Source organism: Enoplosus armatus, chromosome 10 (assembly GCF_043641665.1).
Source record: "Enoplosus armatus isolate fEnoArm2 chromosome 10, fEnoArm2.hap1, whole genome shotgun sequence".
NCBI classification, from domain to species: Eukaryota; Metazoa; Chordata; class Actinopteri; order Centrarchiformes; family Enoplosidae; genus Enoplosus; species Enoplosus armatus.
Window position 1 is genome coordinate 5,733,180 of NC_092189.1, and position 18,122 is coordinate 5,751,301.

The window sequence follows — 18,122 nt, forward strand, 5'->3', positions numbered from 1 at the left end:
ACACAGGTAAGAAAAAAAAAACACAGAATTCCTTCAAAGTCCTTCTGAACAAACGACGGCTCTCTGACACAGTACCCAAATTAAAAGTACCATTTCATGATAGTACAGATTCCCACGGACTCCACGTCAGCTGACCGTCTGACTAGAGGAGATGCTCCTTGACTATATTCAGCTCTGTTTCCCATTTGTCTCCTATTCCACGCAGATACTTTTTAGGGTTGCCCGGCCTCTAAAACAAACGACCCCCTCATGCCGAGTGCGCAGACATTCTGGCCTGTCTTCCTGGCTGCTGAGAGATGGCCCGTGCATTCCTACAAGAGGCCCCGGTGCCTTTATCCCTGCTGGTCGGCTGCTGTCCACCAGCCTGCACCGGCCACATCCCCACGCCCGCGTCCCTCCTCTCTCCTCTGCTCCCTGCCTGCCAGGGCTTTAGCAGCTATTCCTGAACTGGACCAGGCCCCCAGGTCTCAGCTGTGTCCCAGGATATCCCTGTACAGCTCTGGCACACGGTCGGGGTCCACAGGCCTGGGCAAGAAGTGTGTAAATTTCTGGTGCCGCCTGGATTTAGTCCCGTCCCTTGGTGTCCCGTCTTTATTTAATGCCACAAAGTAACGCGTCCCTTTGTCTCCGTGTTTGTAGAGGTTGGAGGAGTATGTGTTGTACCAGTTCTCCTCAAACTGCTCCCTGAAGACACACTCGGCTGTGAGCTTCTCCTGGAAACAAAAGATGCAACATGAGAGAAGTCCTGGCTCATGACGCAGACACATTTCATTATTTCTCTACATTTATCTTCCTGAAAATCTAATTCTCCAAATATGAGAAGTGAAAAACAAAATCCTTGAAGGTCATCACATGGTCAAAACTGAGGATTTGGGCAACATGAATAAGCAAAGGTGGTACTTACAGAGCCATACAGCTCTCCTTTGTCGTTCATCCCCAGGTAGAGTCCACTGTCCACCCCTCTAATGCTTATCAACCCAACAGCAAGGCTTATGAATTCCAAAATACCTGGAGAAGAATAACACAGTTGTTCTGTACAGACTTTGACAAGGATGAAAGAATATTATCAAAGAAGCTCAAACATTTTAATTCAGCTCTGACAGCAGCCTATTGGCACAGTTGATAGATTTTCATAAACAGTTATATCACAAGCTTGTTAATTTCATCATTCTTATCCACTCTTTCCTTGTTGCAGATTATTTTGATAATTATTTGTTTTATAATAACTGCTGGCCACTTTCTATTGTCTTATATTTTTTGCTACCAGAATACATGAAAAGTAATCATCTCAGCATTTACCAAAAGGGCTGTGGTCCTTCCTCGTCCCTTGCACTGTGCCATCCGGAAGTATTTCCAGATGAAACCCAGTTCTGCAGTACAATTGTCTCCTCCTGAGAATCCCCTTGAGGTGCGTTAAATCCGCCGTGGTGCTCCGTGAGAGCCTGTCCCCAGGTATGAGGTGATCCCCCAGCAGCGTCGGACTGTCCCCAAGAGGGGTCAGGAAGAAGTGGGACCCGACCTGTGCGACGCCATCAATGCCGTGCAAGACGCCTCCAACTTCCCCCAGAACAGCGGCAGCAGCCATCGCGTCAAAGCTCAGCGGGTAAAGTTCAGCGAGGAGGTCCGGAGGGAGCGCTCTTACGTAGCAGACTACCTGGTTTCCACTGTCACTTACTGCATGTTTACGTCCACCTCCTCCGTTACTTAGCACATGTACGAGGACACGCGGACGCGCGGATTTCTCTCCCTTGACATGAAACACTCACCAAACCTCCCGCTGCCGGCTGCGCCGATTTCTCCTTTTTTATTTTCTTTTTCACCGCTGCGTCTTCATCAGTTGGGGCTGGGCTGCAGTTGCTGCTCAGATAGCCCTCATGTTGCATACCTGTTCACGGCGGATGGTGACGCCTCAGTGGGGGCCGTGGAGGAGACACACAGCAGAGGGGGATTCAGTTAGTGAGGGGCTGGAGAAACGCTGCAGTGCAGGTACAGGAGCTCCTGGAGGTTTTGCGCTCAAAGTGGCAGGGGTGGTGAGGCAGGTGCAAAACCACAGGACTAGTAATGGGCGGGGCTGTCACAGTTCAGACGTGCCCTGGCAGGGATCTTTTTTTCCTTCTCCCAAGGCACAAAATAAGAGACACACGGGGAGAGAGAGTTGGTGGTAGGCTGTGGGTTTAAACTGAGCACTAACATCACTTAAAATTCAAATTAAATGGGTAAACGCAAAATATGTGACACTTTAAATCGACCCGCCCGAGGGGAGGCATAATTCAGCGTCTGTTTCTTTGTTCATCCAAATATTTCAACATTTCCTTCACTCTCACGAATTTGACGCCCTTTAATCCCAGAGCGACTTGAAATACCCACGGCATTTCTCGCGAGCTCGGAGCAGCAGGCGGCTCGAGCCGCTCTGCTCTGCTCTGTCCTGCGCGATATCAGTTACGACGCCTCAGTGTGTAAACAGCCATGGCTGCCCTGCGCAGGCTTATCCCTTCACTCGCTAACGGCTCCAAAACAGGGACGTTTACGGCGCGGCAGCGACAAACAACCTCGAGGGCGACAAAAGCGCTGAAAGTTATCGCAGCGGGAGCGTGCGTTACCGCCGCGGCCGGTGCTGCTTATTACTGCTGCTCGTTTGTCGGTAGGCGCCCCGGACTGAAGAGCCATGTCGAGGCTCGACTCTTTCACCTGGCGTTGCCGTCAGTTTCTGCCACCGATAAGGTACAGTGGGACAACAGTCAGCTCGCATACAGTCTGACTGACAACACCTGCAGTCGTTCAAAATGCCTCAGCTTCAGTTTTAGCTTTCCTCACGTGAGCATAGCAGTGATGGCCGGAGCATCTGCATTACCAAAGATACACCATATCGTACCATACAGTGCACGTGCAACTACAGTGCCGTTAATGTGTCGTCACCATAAGGAGCTATCCCCGACCTTTGGTGCTGAAATGGCAAAATGGTCAAAGGCAGTTCAGAGATCACGTGACCTTGCTGCTGCCATGACTGAGGATTTTGTCAGCTTTTCCTGCATATATGTCTCATAATAAAACAGATATACTACTTATGTATTACAGTATATATACATTATACTGGGGGTGGACAAAATAACATGTAGCCTGTAATCCAATACAATAGCCTCGCAATGATACGTAGCTTTTGGAAGCCTTTAGTGTGTGGTTGATGGCAAACTATATAATAGATATAGAGATTTTTTGATTCAAATCTATGGTCATGTGGAGGCCATACCTGGTGGCGTTGTTGGTACTGGATTTAGCATTTAACCCCCCTAAGTATCTTTACATAATAAGCAGGACTTATAAAGAGTATTTTCATTTTCATATTGTTTAGTCCAGAAAACATCAGAAAGGTGATACCACAAATTCCCAAGAGCTCAAAGTGACATTTCCAGGTTTCAACCAACAGTCCCCTTCAAACCCAAAGATGTTCGATTTACAGCGATATAAAACAGAAAAGCAGCAAATCCTCACATTTGAGAAGCTTAAACCAGTAGACTGTTTTAGAGCTTAAACAATTAGTTGATTAATTAGTCATTCTACAGAAAAAGAATTGCAGACTATTTGGATAGTTGATTCATTATGTAAGTCGTTCACCAAGTAAAATGCCAAACATTTGCTGGTTTGCTTCAGCCTTTTCTCTATTTTGCATCGTTGTAGATTAAAAATGGTGGTTTTGGACTGTTGGTTGGACAAAACAAAGTAGGAAAGTAGGTGCAGGAAGAAAGTTAATAAAGTTAAAGTGTCAAAACACCCGAAACAAAATAATCATTAGTTGTCGGAATACTTTCTTGAGAAATGTGTTACCCAATGAATAAATTATTCAGTGTTGTTGATAAATGTTCTCTCAGTTGATTGATTAATCATTCCAGCACTAGTTATTAGCTTTACACAGGTTTTTGCAGCACTTTTTGCGCTATGTCAGATGTTATTATTTTATCCACTGTACAATGTGTACATGTCAGCACTTCTACAGTAAGTCTCTTTAGCTCAGACATTTGCTGACAGGGTTGACAAGGTTTTCATGGATCACAGGGGATGTAAACAAACAAGTAAAACATGTAAACCAGGTCTGGTTTGCACACTTCTAGATACAGAAGATTCCTTGTTTCATATCTGCGGGAAGGAGGGAGGAAACCTTGACTGGTGTCCACAGGCAGCAGGAATCCAGGGAAACTGGACACTGGGACTTGGCGGAGGGGCTGACATTTGATGAGAGGCGGGGGTGGTTAGAGGGGGTTTAATGGTTAAGCAGAGGGGGGCACACATTCCCTGGGTGTTTGCTCTGTGCCCAGTGGACCTGGCACTGTGCCACCTGACAGAGAGATCCACTCTGTCTTCACCAATCCAGCCTTCTGATCCTGCTGGGTTTGAACAGTTGTAGGGACGTTATCTGGTGCATGGGGATGAAAAATAGGGCTGACATAACATGCGCCCCATTACTGAATTAAAGCTCGGGCCTCTTTGTTGTTCCATGTGAGCGAGGCTTTCCGTGACAAGAAAAGCTTCCCTGGATTTCATAAAAAGCATCTTTCAGACAGTATTATCACTGTTGATATGATTTCCTGATGGTGTGTGTGTGTGTGTGTGTGTGTGTGTGTGTGTGTGTGTGTGTTTACAGGCCAGGTCCTATGGCCTGGATGATGGAGATGTGTACATGTCGTCATATGAGAACAGATTTCGCCTGTTCAGTTCGGTGGAGTACGAGGGCCAGCTCTACATGACGCCACTCAACTTCATCGAGTCCATCACTTTGAATGAACCCAAGAGTGAGTGCACTCCTATTACTCAGCTCCTTCCCACAATACTAAACATCCTTTGGAGGAAGGAACGAATCATTAGTGATGTTAAGGGCTTAAACAATCAATTCATTATTCTAGCTTCTAAAATGTGAGGATTTGCTTATTTTCTCTCTTCCATCGTCCTAAAATTGAATGTTTTTGTGATTTTGAACTGGTGAGCCAACATAAACAACTTGAAGACGTCACCATGGGCTTTGTTGGTTTATTAAGGGCTTTTTTGCTTTTTCTGTCATGTCACAATTAATCAATGAATCATGGATTAAATTAGAGCATTAATGGATTAGAAAGTGATGGAAAATGACAGTGTTTTTTTTGTCACTGAAAATGTTCACACAAGAGGAAACATCGACACAGAGTCGTCAAGCCTGTCTCTGTATTTACTATTGTGCAGCTGAGTTTGAATGTAATGAATGGATTCAATGGAGACATGCATGACATGCATGTTTCGCTCTCCAAAGTAGATGAACTGCAGTGTTTTACCTTTGTTTATTTCTTTAGTGCATAACTGCATTGAATCAAATAGTAAATTCAATTTAGTTTCTCGTCTTCATTTGCTTGTTGTCTCTATCTCACAGTTTCTAGAGTAGCTAGGAAGTCGACTACATACATTTGTTTTTAAATCTTTACAAGAATTCGTCCTTCTGATGATTCTAGTGGCACTCTGTGTTTGCTGATTGAGTGAATAAATTCTGTACACAAGTTGTTGCAGTCTTGACAAATTGGCCTCAATAGTTCCTGGGCCATCTACTATTTTTTTGGGCTCAGTAACTATGGGAGAGGATCTATATTTAGACCCCGGTTTCTCTTGAGCTTGAGTTCCCAAGAGGGTTCTGGGTTCCTTGAAAAGTTCCTGCGTGGAAGGAGGACAGAGACTGATGTGTGTCAAAACTTGAAGACTTGAGATTCCTTATATTTTTGAAGTGCTAAAATTAGTTTTACAAGAGAAGGTGGCAGCCCATTTTCCTCCATGAAGACTATACCAGTGTGCCGCACTGCAGACGCTACGCTGCCTCTACAATCTTAGCAGCTCTGTAGAGAAATCACCCACATTTGTCAGCAGCCATTTGCTTAATTACACTTCTGTCTAGTCATCAGATAAATCCGGCTCCTATGCCCCAGAGTTGTTTCCTGGAACATTGACTTGTTGCTGAGGGCCTGTGAAGTGTCATCGGACAATAAGTTGTGGCTTGAAGAGCTTCAGTCATAACACCTGCATAAAGATAGACATCTTTACCAGCCACCCCACTTTTATGGCTCATTTATGTGGCAACAAACTTGCAGGGACGCAGAGAGAGCAAACAACTTAGTATGGATGTCATAAATGTAATGATAAGACATTCTGATTACTGTGGTTGATTATGATTTAAGGTGTGTGGGCTGCTGTAATTTATTGGACATGGCTTCACTGGCGTCTAATGAGGAAGGTAAATAAGGAGCACTAAAGTATTAGCATACTGTGCGTCATTCTTCTCTGGTGGCTAATGGCTAATGTGTTGCAAAAGAATAATCATTGTGTTTTATGGTTATATTGTGGCTGTAAAAAGAGACGTGTTTTTGCCGTTCCTGTGGATGTTTAGGAAGGCCTTGGACATGACCATTATGCATTGCGGACGGTTTAATTTCAGAGACAACACATGAAGCAGAGGGTGGTGGAGTTATGGCCATTTAGAAGTGAACCATTTGAGTGAAAGCTTAAAGTGCTGTCATGTAAATTATTCATATCATATCCATAAGGTTTGCTGGTTATGAAACATTAATTGAAAGCATCAAATACACGCTAACATTGTGGACAATATCCCCCCTTTTATCTTCCCATGCTCACTCAGACACCTCACAAGCCATCACATGGCAATCATAATCCCAGCTTTAGACGCAGGCTCTAAAATGTGTCAGCGGAGGGTTATTGTCACTGTTATCGATGTGGTTTCCAGGCCAGGTTTTTTTTTTTTTTTTACAACGCCTCCATCTTATCTTCTTCTTTATTGACCACTGGAATGCGTTCATGGAGATACACAGCTTGTGTTTCTGTCCACATAAACACCTGTTTTCACTTTTGTTTCCCGGTTCTATATCTATAACACAGAAATCACTATTGAAACGTATTATTAAAAGTCAGACATATATCATCCACTAACTGTTAACCTTGCTTTGTTTAGGTAGGAGAGTATGGAAGTCCCTCACAAAAAAGGTGAGTTGTTCTGTCATCAAAGCACTTGTTGCTGTTTCATCTGATAAAACCTCTGTAATTACTGTCATACCAACAAACATTACTTTGTGATTACCCGGGATTTAGAGATGAATGAGTGATTTGGGATTTTCTTCTATTCTCGCAGGAATTAGACAAGATGCTGGCTGATACCCCGCCCATTTGCAAAGGATCATCTAATTTGTTTAGAAATCTTCGTGAACGAGGTGAAGTAACCCACTTCATGTATTACAGCTTTACACATAAATCCATTGAATTTAAGTCATTCTCCTGTATGCGTTTATTTTTTTTAAAGGCCCTCCATGTCTGGCTCAGAGTATGTGTGCTGTGCATGTCAACCTGTTATAATCCAGAGCAGTGAATGTGTTGTAAATACTTATCTTATCTCTCCATCAGTCTGGTAACACGTTGTAGATTTCTTCTCAAGTAACCTCTGCAGGAGGTTGATAATATTGATAATATACATAAGGATCCTCCCTGATTTCTCTAATAAAAAATGTGGTAACTAGGACGTTTCCTGGAAAGAACTGTATCATTTGTAGAGACAGTGGAAAAGCTCATTTTAAATTAATAAATCATGATGTATTCATTTCTTTTTGGAAACTTTATTGTCCTTATATATTGAATTGTATGCTTGCTTGCAGACAAATTTCACATTTTTGCATGTTAAGCTGAGCTGTTAAAAGACTCTCTAGGTTACATGAGCAATTCATTTGAATTCATTAATTGGAAGTGTGCCAATTAAACACTTTCTCTATTTTGCCTATACATTTTATTTAAAACTTTTTTTTGTTTTTACAGTTTTAAAGGTTTTTTTCTCCAGAAAACTTCTTGGGGTTTGTAAATTATTCTAAAATTATGGACCCTTAAAAGAAAGTGTAAAAATGGTGCTGATTAGATTTGAGTAAAGTTTTTGCATCATTTTGCATCACAAATCTCTATCGAACCTTGAATAGGAAAGGTGAAAATGCTTGGTACTGCTAATGACAGTATATTTTCCTCCTTTCTTACTTCTGTACATATTATTCGATTAGTCGATGGACAGAAAACTCCTTGGCAACCGTTTGGATAACCAGTTAATCCTCTCAGTCTGGTTCCAGCTGTGTGGATATTCTTTGTCATGTTTGATAGTTAACTGAATGTTTTAGACTGTTGGTTGGACAAAACAGACTATTATTTGACATTTGATAGACAAATAATCGTCAGTTTAATCGATAATGAAAACAATCGTAGCCCCGAAATGTTTGACAGACTTATTAGGCTGTGTGTCCTCCATGCTGTTGCAAATCCTGACTGCTTTGGGAGGGAAGCAGTAGGACTTGGCTTGAGGACTTTCCAATCTGTCACTGTGTTAATTGACATTCACTGTACAGACTTCTCAAGCTTGTAAACATTTGGAATCACATATGAGCGTCTCGTTTTATTAACGCAGCTTGTGAAATGACTGCACTCTTCACCTGCAAACCTCAGTTCACAGTAACGTTGCATGAAGAAAGTGAAGTTGTCAGTAGAGATCTTTTTAATTTTCCCACCTGGGCCTGCACACTCCCTCCCAGTAGGTCATATGAGCCAGTGGAGCATCAGATCTCACTGTTCTGCTCCCTCCTCTGTTGCTTTAGCTAAGTGCCAATGCTGGGATTTGGGGCTTTTAATCCTGCTGTTAAACGTTGCGGCTTTGTCAGGGAAAAAAAGGACTGGATTGATCTGTGAACAAAGCGTTGCTTTAGAGAATGAGGGAGCTGTTTGAACCCAGCTATGTCGAGACATGTCCCACTGGCCACCCCCCTGATCACCGCGGACATTATGAAGCCTAAGAATGGCATTGGATTACATCTCCGGGACTGCCACTCTGTATGAAGTGTTTCTGTGGAATTCTTTGTATTGTCTAACAACATCTACTTGAGCTCAGAGCTGCAGGGAGGAGGAGGAGGAGGAGGAGGGGAGGAGTGAAGGTGTGTGGTATTGGTGAAACATGGCTGGAATCTTAAAAGTTTCCTCAACCCATTTAAGCTTTAAAGGCTTTGAAGCCAGAAATTTGTTGTCATTATAGGGCCGAACTTGCCAAACAGAGGGAGCTGGGATGAGAAGATGTCGTGGGGATTTTTAGATGAACTTTGTCTAATGGCACGCATCACTAATTCCTTTTTCACACCTCAGTTTGTACATGTGTTTCACTTGCCTTTACGCCATCTTGTTAGCAGCCGCCTGTAGAGGAAATGTAGAGTAAAAATGACATCTTTGTTTGCTAGTTTAATTTTTTTCCCCCTTGAGTCTTTCTGGAAACATCTCCCCGCAGCAAACCCTGTACCTGAATTCTTTTCCCATAACACCAAGAGCAGTCACCCAGAACTATCTGCGCTCGATTCTCTATCTTCCCGAGCAAACAAAAGCTTGGGAATGCTTTCAGAGTCAGAGGGGAGAAGCCTCCCGAGTCGACTGAGATGTCTCCTGACACTTAGTCTTCCCTTCTCCGTGTCACACAACAAAGGGAGCTGAAGGACGCAACGCAAAACCTGAAATCGGCCATTCTCAATCAGTGACAGATCACTTGAGAATGTATTACACCTTGTTACCCAAACATGATCAGAAGCCGTAGGCCTTAAATTTGTTTGGGTTTGTGTCCAGATAGGTCAGCTCAGTTTGTAAAGCCTTTGTTTGTGTGAGGGGAACACCAAGCATGAAGTAAAAGGCACCTTTTAAGATGTTATCAGTGAGTGCGAGAGGATTACTCTTGTCTAAAGGCGTGCACTGTTTCTCTGGATGGCTTATTCATCTCGGCTGCATGACTTTGAACATCTGTAAACACCTTCAGCTAACTGTTAAATGCTGTTTGATGCTTTCTTGTGTGGAAAAGGGAACATTTAGGTTTTTGTTTCTCTGCTTGACAAATCAGTCTTGTTTTTTCCAGGTGTCATCAGTTACACAGAGTACCTCTTCCTGCTCTGCATTCTAACAAGTAAGTATATATTTTAACTTACTTAAGCAGAGCTATCTCCTCATTATTTGAATGAATGAATCCAATTATTTAGACATTAAAAGGTGACTGTCAGTGTCCAATGTCATTAATTTTTGTTTAAATTTCAGAGCCCCATGCAGGCTTCAGGATTGCTTTCAACATGTTTGATGCTGATGGGAATGAAATGGTGGACAAAAGGGAGTTCTTGGTGGTACGTGCCTCATCTTGATAATCAGATGTAATAAAATGCATTTGATCCGTTACGTGACATTCTGCATAATAACGTATCATCTTCTCGCCAGCTGGAAGAAATTTTCCGTAAGAAAAAGGACAGAAAGGAAGCTGCTGAAGACGTGCAAAGATTTGACCAGCAGGTATGAGGTGCTTTCAAATGCCTGTCAACGGTTATTAAAGCTGCTGTAATCAATGTCTTTAATATTAACAATAGGTTATCGCCAACTTTTTCTAGCTTTTCCAGCAAAAGCTGGCAGCTGTTTTTCGACAAAACAGCTCAGATAAATCTGTGTACTACTTGTCCAGATAGAGCCACTAGCAAGCTAAGGGGCAGATATCTTTCTCTGGAGTTGGTGTAGACTTAAACAGAGTTGAAAGAAGAGCGAATATTGGACTTACATTTGTCAGGTGGCAGTAACACGAGACTAATTGTAATGCTCTGTGTCTCCTAGGTGTGTAAATACGTAACCGTTTGCTAACACGTTCCCTGTAACAACTTTTTATGTCAGGAGATGTGGTTTCAGCTTGGTCTGCTGCCCCCAAGTGGCCAAAAAATAAATTCATTTAAACCTGCATGGATTAATTAGGCCACTTGGGGGCAGCGCAACAAAGTGTAAGTACAACAAGAACATATTATCATGGTATAAAGTTGATATGGCTAACGTGTTAGCACTTGCCTGTTTACACATCCAGCAGCATTAGCAGACAGAGACTACAGAGTCAGGTGACAATTCTCTGTGGGTTTGTCATCACGAGTGACAACTTTCACATTACACACAGTCCTTTGAGCCATTGTTATTAAAACAAAATAATGATTAGGGCAGTTTGATATTGACCTGAATCTTAAATTTGAACCAATGTCTTGCAACACTTGCTGGTTCCTAGAGAGGACACAGACTGCACAGAGGTGCATGTGGTCATACATGGTAAAACTTGCCTGAAGCTTTCATCTCTTTATGCCGCATGCAGGTGGATGTAAACAGGCAGAGCTGAATAGAGTGATAAGAGCAACTCTTTGAGGTCTTATCGCACAAACACAACATGGAGGAGCTTACTCTCCCGGGACAAACGTTAGCATCTCTGGATAGTCTTGCATTAATCTGAAGCCCGTATAACCATCAAAAAGATCATCAGAATGGGTCCTCTAGATTTGGAAATATAATGATGCTCTGCAAAAAGACAAAGATGAAGACTCTGGGTGCATTCACAAAGCTTAAGAATAGGAGTAAGAATCTTGGATCGCTTGTAAAGTCACGTCATATATAAACTTGACGGCTATGACTTTAAAATCAATTGATAGCTTAAAAACTAATTTCCTGTTCTAAACTACTTTGTGAATTATGAATGAGTCTTCTCTTTCTGCTCTCTTTTAAATTTCAGATCCTGCAGCTGTACGGTCATCACAAATCCCAGCCACACACTGTATGTATTGTTCTCTCTCCCTGAAGGAAAATTTACTGTTCCCCTTGTTGCATGTACTTTTGGCATGCGCTCCTACTAACCTGAAAATGTTTTTGCATCGTGAGTTAGCACAGAAAACACACACATGCATCTCAGGGGCCGACACCGCCTGGATTTGTGTCTGTTAACACCAGATAACCTCATTCACTTTCACTGAAATTGAAATACACCACCGTGTACTTCAGCATTATCTGACATATTGTCTTTGTGTGTGTGGTAGCGCAGGGGTGCACCGCAGATGATTTATGTACTTTTGTCAGCGTTGGGCGAGAGCCTGTACTTCAAAAAGCTCTTACCCGAAGACTGACAACGACACCCATGTTTTATTTTTACAGTTTCTTGAGTGGTGGTATTTGGGCTTAGGTTACCTTTTGTGATTGGTCTGACCATGAAGATGCCGGTCAGAGAGGAGGAGCAGCACTGTGAAAAGCACTCAACACACACACACACACACACACACACACACACAGAAGAGCCTACAGCTAACAGAGGGACAGGCCCATCTTTTCAGAGCACTGTTTGAAGACTTTACCTCTAGGTGTGTCTTTTTGTTTTGATTTCTTCTGCCGTACTGTCGGTATCTTTCCAGCAAAAAGTTCAAAAGTCAAATCCTTTCAAAAGACACATAACAGGCACGTCTTCAGTGCTGCGGTTGGGCTTTCCCCGGCATATTCTAATTACAAGTGTATCAGGATCTTTTCATGGGATGAGATGGGAACAGCGCGGGGCATTAAAGAGTTGTTCCGTAATTAGCTGTGGGATCACGTCGTAAATCTCTCTCTCTGGTGAAAAGCGATTAGGCGCAGAGGAAGAGCTGTTTTATCAGCTGTCTCACATTCTCCCTCAGGCTTGAGAGATGAAAAAAAACTGAATAAGATAAATAAATATTATGAAATGAAGCAAGCCATACTTAAGAACACATGTCGACGGCGGCTGGCTGATCCTGGTTGGTTGTGTGCTTGTTGTTGTTTTTGAATGAGGTGATGTCGAGACTTGAGAAACATCCAGACTGAAGAAATGATGGTTTGGTTTATAACTGGGAGTTAGAAATCCTTTTTTTTTTTTTTTTATTCAGAAGACAGATTTCCTGTGATCTTCTTATTGCACATGGCACCAATTACAAGAAAATGGTTGTTGACAGTTGTGTTTCAGTGAAGCTGTAGTTATAGTATCCCACAGCAGCTGGGAGAGTAAAGGCAGCAGTGTAAACTGTAATAATAATAATGATTGGTTAATCCCAGATCAGGAGTGTGACCTCATCGAGAAAAATAGCAGAGAGTGGCTTCTTTGTTCCAGACAACATTGTGTTGAAAGAGTTTTTGTGCATTTTAGCGTGTTGCTAAAATCGGCGCCATTATCTTTTATATTTAGACTTTCAATCTCAGATGAAAGACCCAGAAAATGTGTCTATTTAAAGTCTGAATCTATTTCACAACAGTCACAGTGAAAGGTGTTTGATAACCTGCATTTACCTCTCAGCGTAGCATCAAATGATGATGTATAGGGTGGGTTCAGTTACATAGTTAGCCTGGCATGAATCACCCTCCAGGTCTCACGCCCTGCATGCTTTGGACATGTGTTAGCTGTGTTGGCTCGATGTCCTGCCAAGAGTCTGCATGCATCGCTGCATAGCAGACTCACGTCAGGGCTGATGGGCCTCTCAGATACACTGGTGTCAGCTCCAGTCAGTTTCTGCCTGTTTGAGTGTGTCTGTCTGTCCCTCTGACTCTGACTTTTTGTCCCTTTGCCTACTGCTACATGTGTCTCACTCATCATCACTCATCTTTCTGCATCTCTGTCCCTCCTGCCTGCCTCAGTTTGTCTGTCCGTCTTCCTCTTCCTCATCTCTGTAACATGTGCCAGATGTATTTTGTCTTCTAACAGCTGTGCTTTAACTGCTGCCACAGGTTCTTAAAAAAGACAGTCAGCATGTGGAGGCCCGGGGCATGTGGGATGTTCTCAGACGTGGCACAAGTCAAGTTCTGTTTTCTGATCTCACTGAGGTAGCCATGTCCTCATTAAGATGTTTCTTCATTACTTTAGTTATACAGTAATACTATACACCAGGTTCAGACTGTTTGGTTCCTCACAGAAACTCCTGTAGCGTCGGTGTTAGTGAGCACAGTGGAACAACTTGATTATGCATCTATCTTGTTAGTAAGAGTAAATACTCAAAGAGAGCTCCTCTGCAGCATGTTTGATGAATCTGCTGCATGGCATGTGCTCGTAATGCTGGCCCAATGTTTGGTGTCAGGCAGAGTGACAAAGTAACCATTAACTCTGAGCAATTATTCAATAGCAGAATCTGGGTATGGCTATTAACTAACATCTTTACTATAAGCGTTCAGCATCATTAGATAAATGTCATTGTTAATGTTTAATCGCTGTTACCATGATACACTTGTGTGTAACACAACAGTTAAAATGTAGATTTTGTGCACATTTCCTCACTGTTTGTCTGAATCATTGCTGAGGTGGATATTTAAAGCTGTGAGGAGTCATAATGCCGTCACTTCTTTCCCTCTGACAGCATGTGGATGAGAAAACGGAGACAACGCTGCTGGTGCATTTCTTTGGGAAAAAAGGCAAAGCCGAGTTGAAATTTGAAGATTTTTATGAGTGAGTTGAAAAACCTTTTGTCTGCTCTGTGATGCATCGCGACGTCCCTGAGAAAATGATTATCTCCCGATGTAATATGGCCATTAATCATTATCATACCACTCAGAACCTCCAGCAGCTCAACCTTTAGTGGTTTTGTTTGTGACTATGTTAAGTGTTCCTTTGTGCATGCGAGTTTCTGGTGGTGGCGTTTCCTGTCAGCAGCTGCCGTCCGTCTCGCTCCTCCAGGTTCATGGACAACCTGCAGACGGAGGTGCTTGAGATAGAGTTCCTCTCCTACTCCAAAGGCCTGCCCACCATCAGCGAGGAAGACTTTGCCCGGATCCTCCTTCGCTACACCAACGTGGATGACGTCAGTGGGTATTTGGACAACGTGCGCCACAGCATGCCGGACGAAAAGGTGCGCTGTTTTTTTCTTCTTCTTCAGATTCGCTTTGTCATTACACGTTACCTCTGACGGCTCCCACTCCTCATCTTAAAGTACAAGGAGTCGACAAAATAGCAGTGACGCCTTACAGTATGATGTAATCCAATACAACATAAAACTGGAGATTAATCAACTCCTCTTTTCAGCTTTATAAGATTGACTATTCCCCTGTCAGGTAACCTCGTCTTTACCTCCCATAGTTCTTCACACTCCCTTTATGGCACACGCTACCACCAGCTAACACGCTAAAACAGATGTCATTCTGTTCTTTATTGAACACATATTGAAAGATGAAATGAAATGAATATATTTAGCCTATCTTGTTAGTGTCTGAATGCATTTGAATATAAGTTCCCTTTGAAAGGTTTTTTTTAAAAGGAATAGTTCAACTTTTTGGGAGATGTGCTTATTTGCTTTCTTTCCGAGAGGGAGATGAGGAGATCGATATCAATCTCATGTCTGTGCCCTAAGCCTGACCTGACTGAGCGGTGATTAGCTTAGCTTAGCCTTTATTGTGACGACAAGACTCCAGGAAGTCACTGCACCCAGCCAAGAAATAGTTCCAGCGCGTAACTCCCAGTAAAGTCTCAAATTGCCGTTTTTACATTTCGTTTTTTTGCAGCTTAAACAAACAAAATGATATAGGTTATACCTTCATATTTAGCATGCAGACATGAGAGTGGTATCAATCTTTTCATCTAACTCCCAGGTAGTATTTTCCCCAAAATGTCAAGCTATTCCTTTAAATGATTTAGTTAGCTTTTCACAAACTTTGAAGCAGCAATCGTCCCCAATTGACAGCAACAAAAATGCACAGTGTACATGAACTGCAGCAATTTAGCCTAAAGAGTCGGGTCACATTCGAACAGAACTAGTTCATAACGTTCAGCGGTCATAGAGACGTTCAGCACACATTTTCAGACAGTCTCCCCTTGAAGGTATTCACTGTGTTGTACTTGGATGTTTTGTGTGACTATGGGAGTATTTTAGTCCTCTGTTTCTTTTGATAGTGCTCAGTGAATTAGCTGTTGAGTGAAGCATCCTCATTTTAGCCTTAATTTGTTTTTCCTCTTGGCACGCTGACCCGCTCCTCAGCTACCTCGAGTAGCCTGTTGCTAGATCTCCATTGATTATCAAGTGGGACTCATCGTTAGGCTTAGAGATATTTTATGGCCCTCGCCTTGTTAAAACAGCAAAGCGTCACAGATTAGTCATTACTCCGATTGTTTGGCTGTGTGTGTTGCCAGTTTGGCGGGGCCCCCGGCGAGAGAAGGAGCTAGTAGCAGCGGGATGGTTGAGTGGAGATCAATAGGCTCAGTGTTTGAGTCATCAGCCAAGCCTGAGATGTTTGGGGATTCATCACTTTTGTTGTTTTTGTTTATCCAAGTATCAGGTTAATCTGCTTTAGAAAAGTCTGCAAGCGGCCTGACCTCTTCCCAAAAGCTCCAGTCCTCCCCCCGCTGCTGACAGCTCAGCGTGTCCATACTACGCAGGGAAAATCCAGCAATGTATACTTTGTCTGTTTGGGTGTGTTATCTATCTGATGGCTTCAAGGTCCCACACACACTAAAGGATTTCCCCGCGGAATGAAAGGAAGCAGATTATGTGTTGTGTGAATTGTAGCACTATCCTCTCCTGGAGTGTTGACACATGCAGCCATTTGCTTTATGTGGAACTTTATAATTTCTCATGTTGCATTTCACAAGCTTCATGTTTCATAAATAAAGGCTTTGTTTTATTGTTGTTGTATCTCTCTGTAGGGAATCACCTTTGAGGAGTTCAGGTCCTTCTTCCAGTTCCTAAACAACCTGGAGGACTTTGCCATCGCCATGCAAATGTACAACTTTGCCCACCGCTCCGTCGGTCAAGGTGAAGTCTCGCAGTTTGAAGCCACATACCAGCTGTACAACCTGATCGCATGAACACATTTACTGTTTAAGGAATTTTTTATGTGTCTCTAATTTGCTTTGGCTGATTCTTTGTGGTATCACACACACGTCTTCTGCAGAATCTACACTACATGCCAAAAGTATATGGACACCTGAACATTACACCCATTATTGATGGACCTGTTTTTTTAATGGAGGTGTTGTCAGGAAAGCAGGAAACAGGAAACACCTTCCCCAAACTGTTGTCACAAAATTGGAAAAATAAAATATCATCATATCAAATGTCTAAAATATAATTGTATGCTGTAGAGTGAAGATTTCCCTTGATTGAAACTAAGGAGCTTTCCCCCGAATCCAAAGTACACAAAGTATGTGGACAGGTGTGATTGTATTTGCTGCCAGCACAAGAAAAATCATATAGTACAGAAATAATCCATCATACAGTATTAAACATGTTGCTTCTGTTGAACTCTGTTCTTTGTCATGTTATTCGATTGAGATATAATATAATTATACAATAATTTGTCACCTTCCAAAAACATCACTGTGGTTTTAGTCTTAATTCAAGCTCAAATGTTGAAGGCAGCATTGCTGCTCCCCTCTCACTGGAGGTGGTGGTTTATCGTTCACTTCTGTCTTTCTTCCCTCTCAGAGGAGTTTACCCGCGCGGTCTACGTGGCTACGGGCATCAAGCTGACGCGCCACTTGGTCAACACAGTCTTCAAGATCTTTGACGAGGATCACGACGATAAACTCAGCCACAAGGAGTTTATCGGCGTCATGAAGGACCGGCTGCACCGCGGTGGTGGGGTGAGAGAGCAGCAGAGATTATTTAAATACCATCCATCTCTCTTTTATGACTCTGAAGGTGACAGAAGAGATGTGTTCTCCTCCCCCGTCATCAGGCTGGGAGAGCAGCTTCTTGTAGTTTAGACAAGGAGGGAAGCAGCACAGAGGCGTCGGTGTCTGGACTCCACAGCAGCAGAAAGATACCTGCGATGTCGGTCTTTGTCAGATACTTCTTAATGCGTAATCTGATTTAACAGGACGAAGGTCAAATAGACAAATATGGGTTGATGTTGACCTCAGAAATACACGTTTATTTTCAAAACAGACGACTTTTACACAATTAGGCCTTCTTAAGCAACTATTAGCATCACAAACACCACCTTTCCTGTTTAATTACGACTTAGAGTAACCACTAATTATGTCTCTTTGTTTATAAGAATAAATACCTCCATACCATTATGTCCAAATTACACTGCTGCCACTTTTTGTTACTGAAACACACCTCACCTCTAAGTTGGTGATTAGTGATTTTTGTGAAAGTATACTGCCATCTAGTGGGACATCATGAAACTGTTTTTCTCATAGTATTCTCCTCTCTCTTTCTCCCACTTTCTCTCTGTCTCTCCCACACACACACACACACACTCACTCACAGGGCGTCAGAGTGGAGGAGAAGTTCACCTCTTTTAAGAGTTGCATGAAGAAGGAGCTCTCAAGCAAATAG

At 42.7% G+C, this 18,122-nt stretch overlaps 2 protein-coding genes across 2 annotated transcripts; one reads left to right on the plus strand and one right to left on the minus strand.

The window, feature by feature from the left end:
* Positions 1 to 392: 392 nt before the first annotated feature.
* fgf20b (fibroblast growth factor 20b) lies at positions 393 to 1,585 on the minus strand. Its single transcript, XM_070913379.1, has 3 exons — positions 1,300 to 1,585; positions 905 to 1,008; positions 393 to 713 (listed from the first exon to the last, which is right to left on the minus strand). Exons 1-3 carry the CDS (start codon positions 1,583 to 1,585, stop codon positions 468 to 470), a joined length of 636 nt encoding a protein of 211 aa, XP_070769480.1. The 3' UTR covers positions 393 to 467.
* An 881-nt stretch (positions 1,586 to 2,466) lies between these two features.
* On the plus strand, positions 2,467 to 18,122 carry micu3b (mitochondrial calcium uptake family, member 3b). The gene is made up of 14 exons (XM_070913245.1): positions 2,467 to 2,726; positions 4,642 to 4,784; positions 6,974 to 7,005; positions 7,151 to 7,229; positions 9,932 to 9,979; positions 10,108 to 10,190; positions 10,282 to 10,353; positions 11,594 to 11,635; positions 13,582 to 13,677; positions 14,205 to 14,293; positions 14,522 to 14,693; positions 16,481 to 16,589; positions 17,262 to 17,419; positions 18,054 to 18,122. Exons 1-14 carry the CDS (start codon positions 2,467 to 2,469, stop codon positions 18,120 to 18,122), a joined length of 1,452 nt encoding a protein of 483 aa, XP_070769346.1.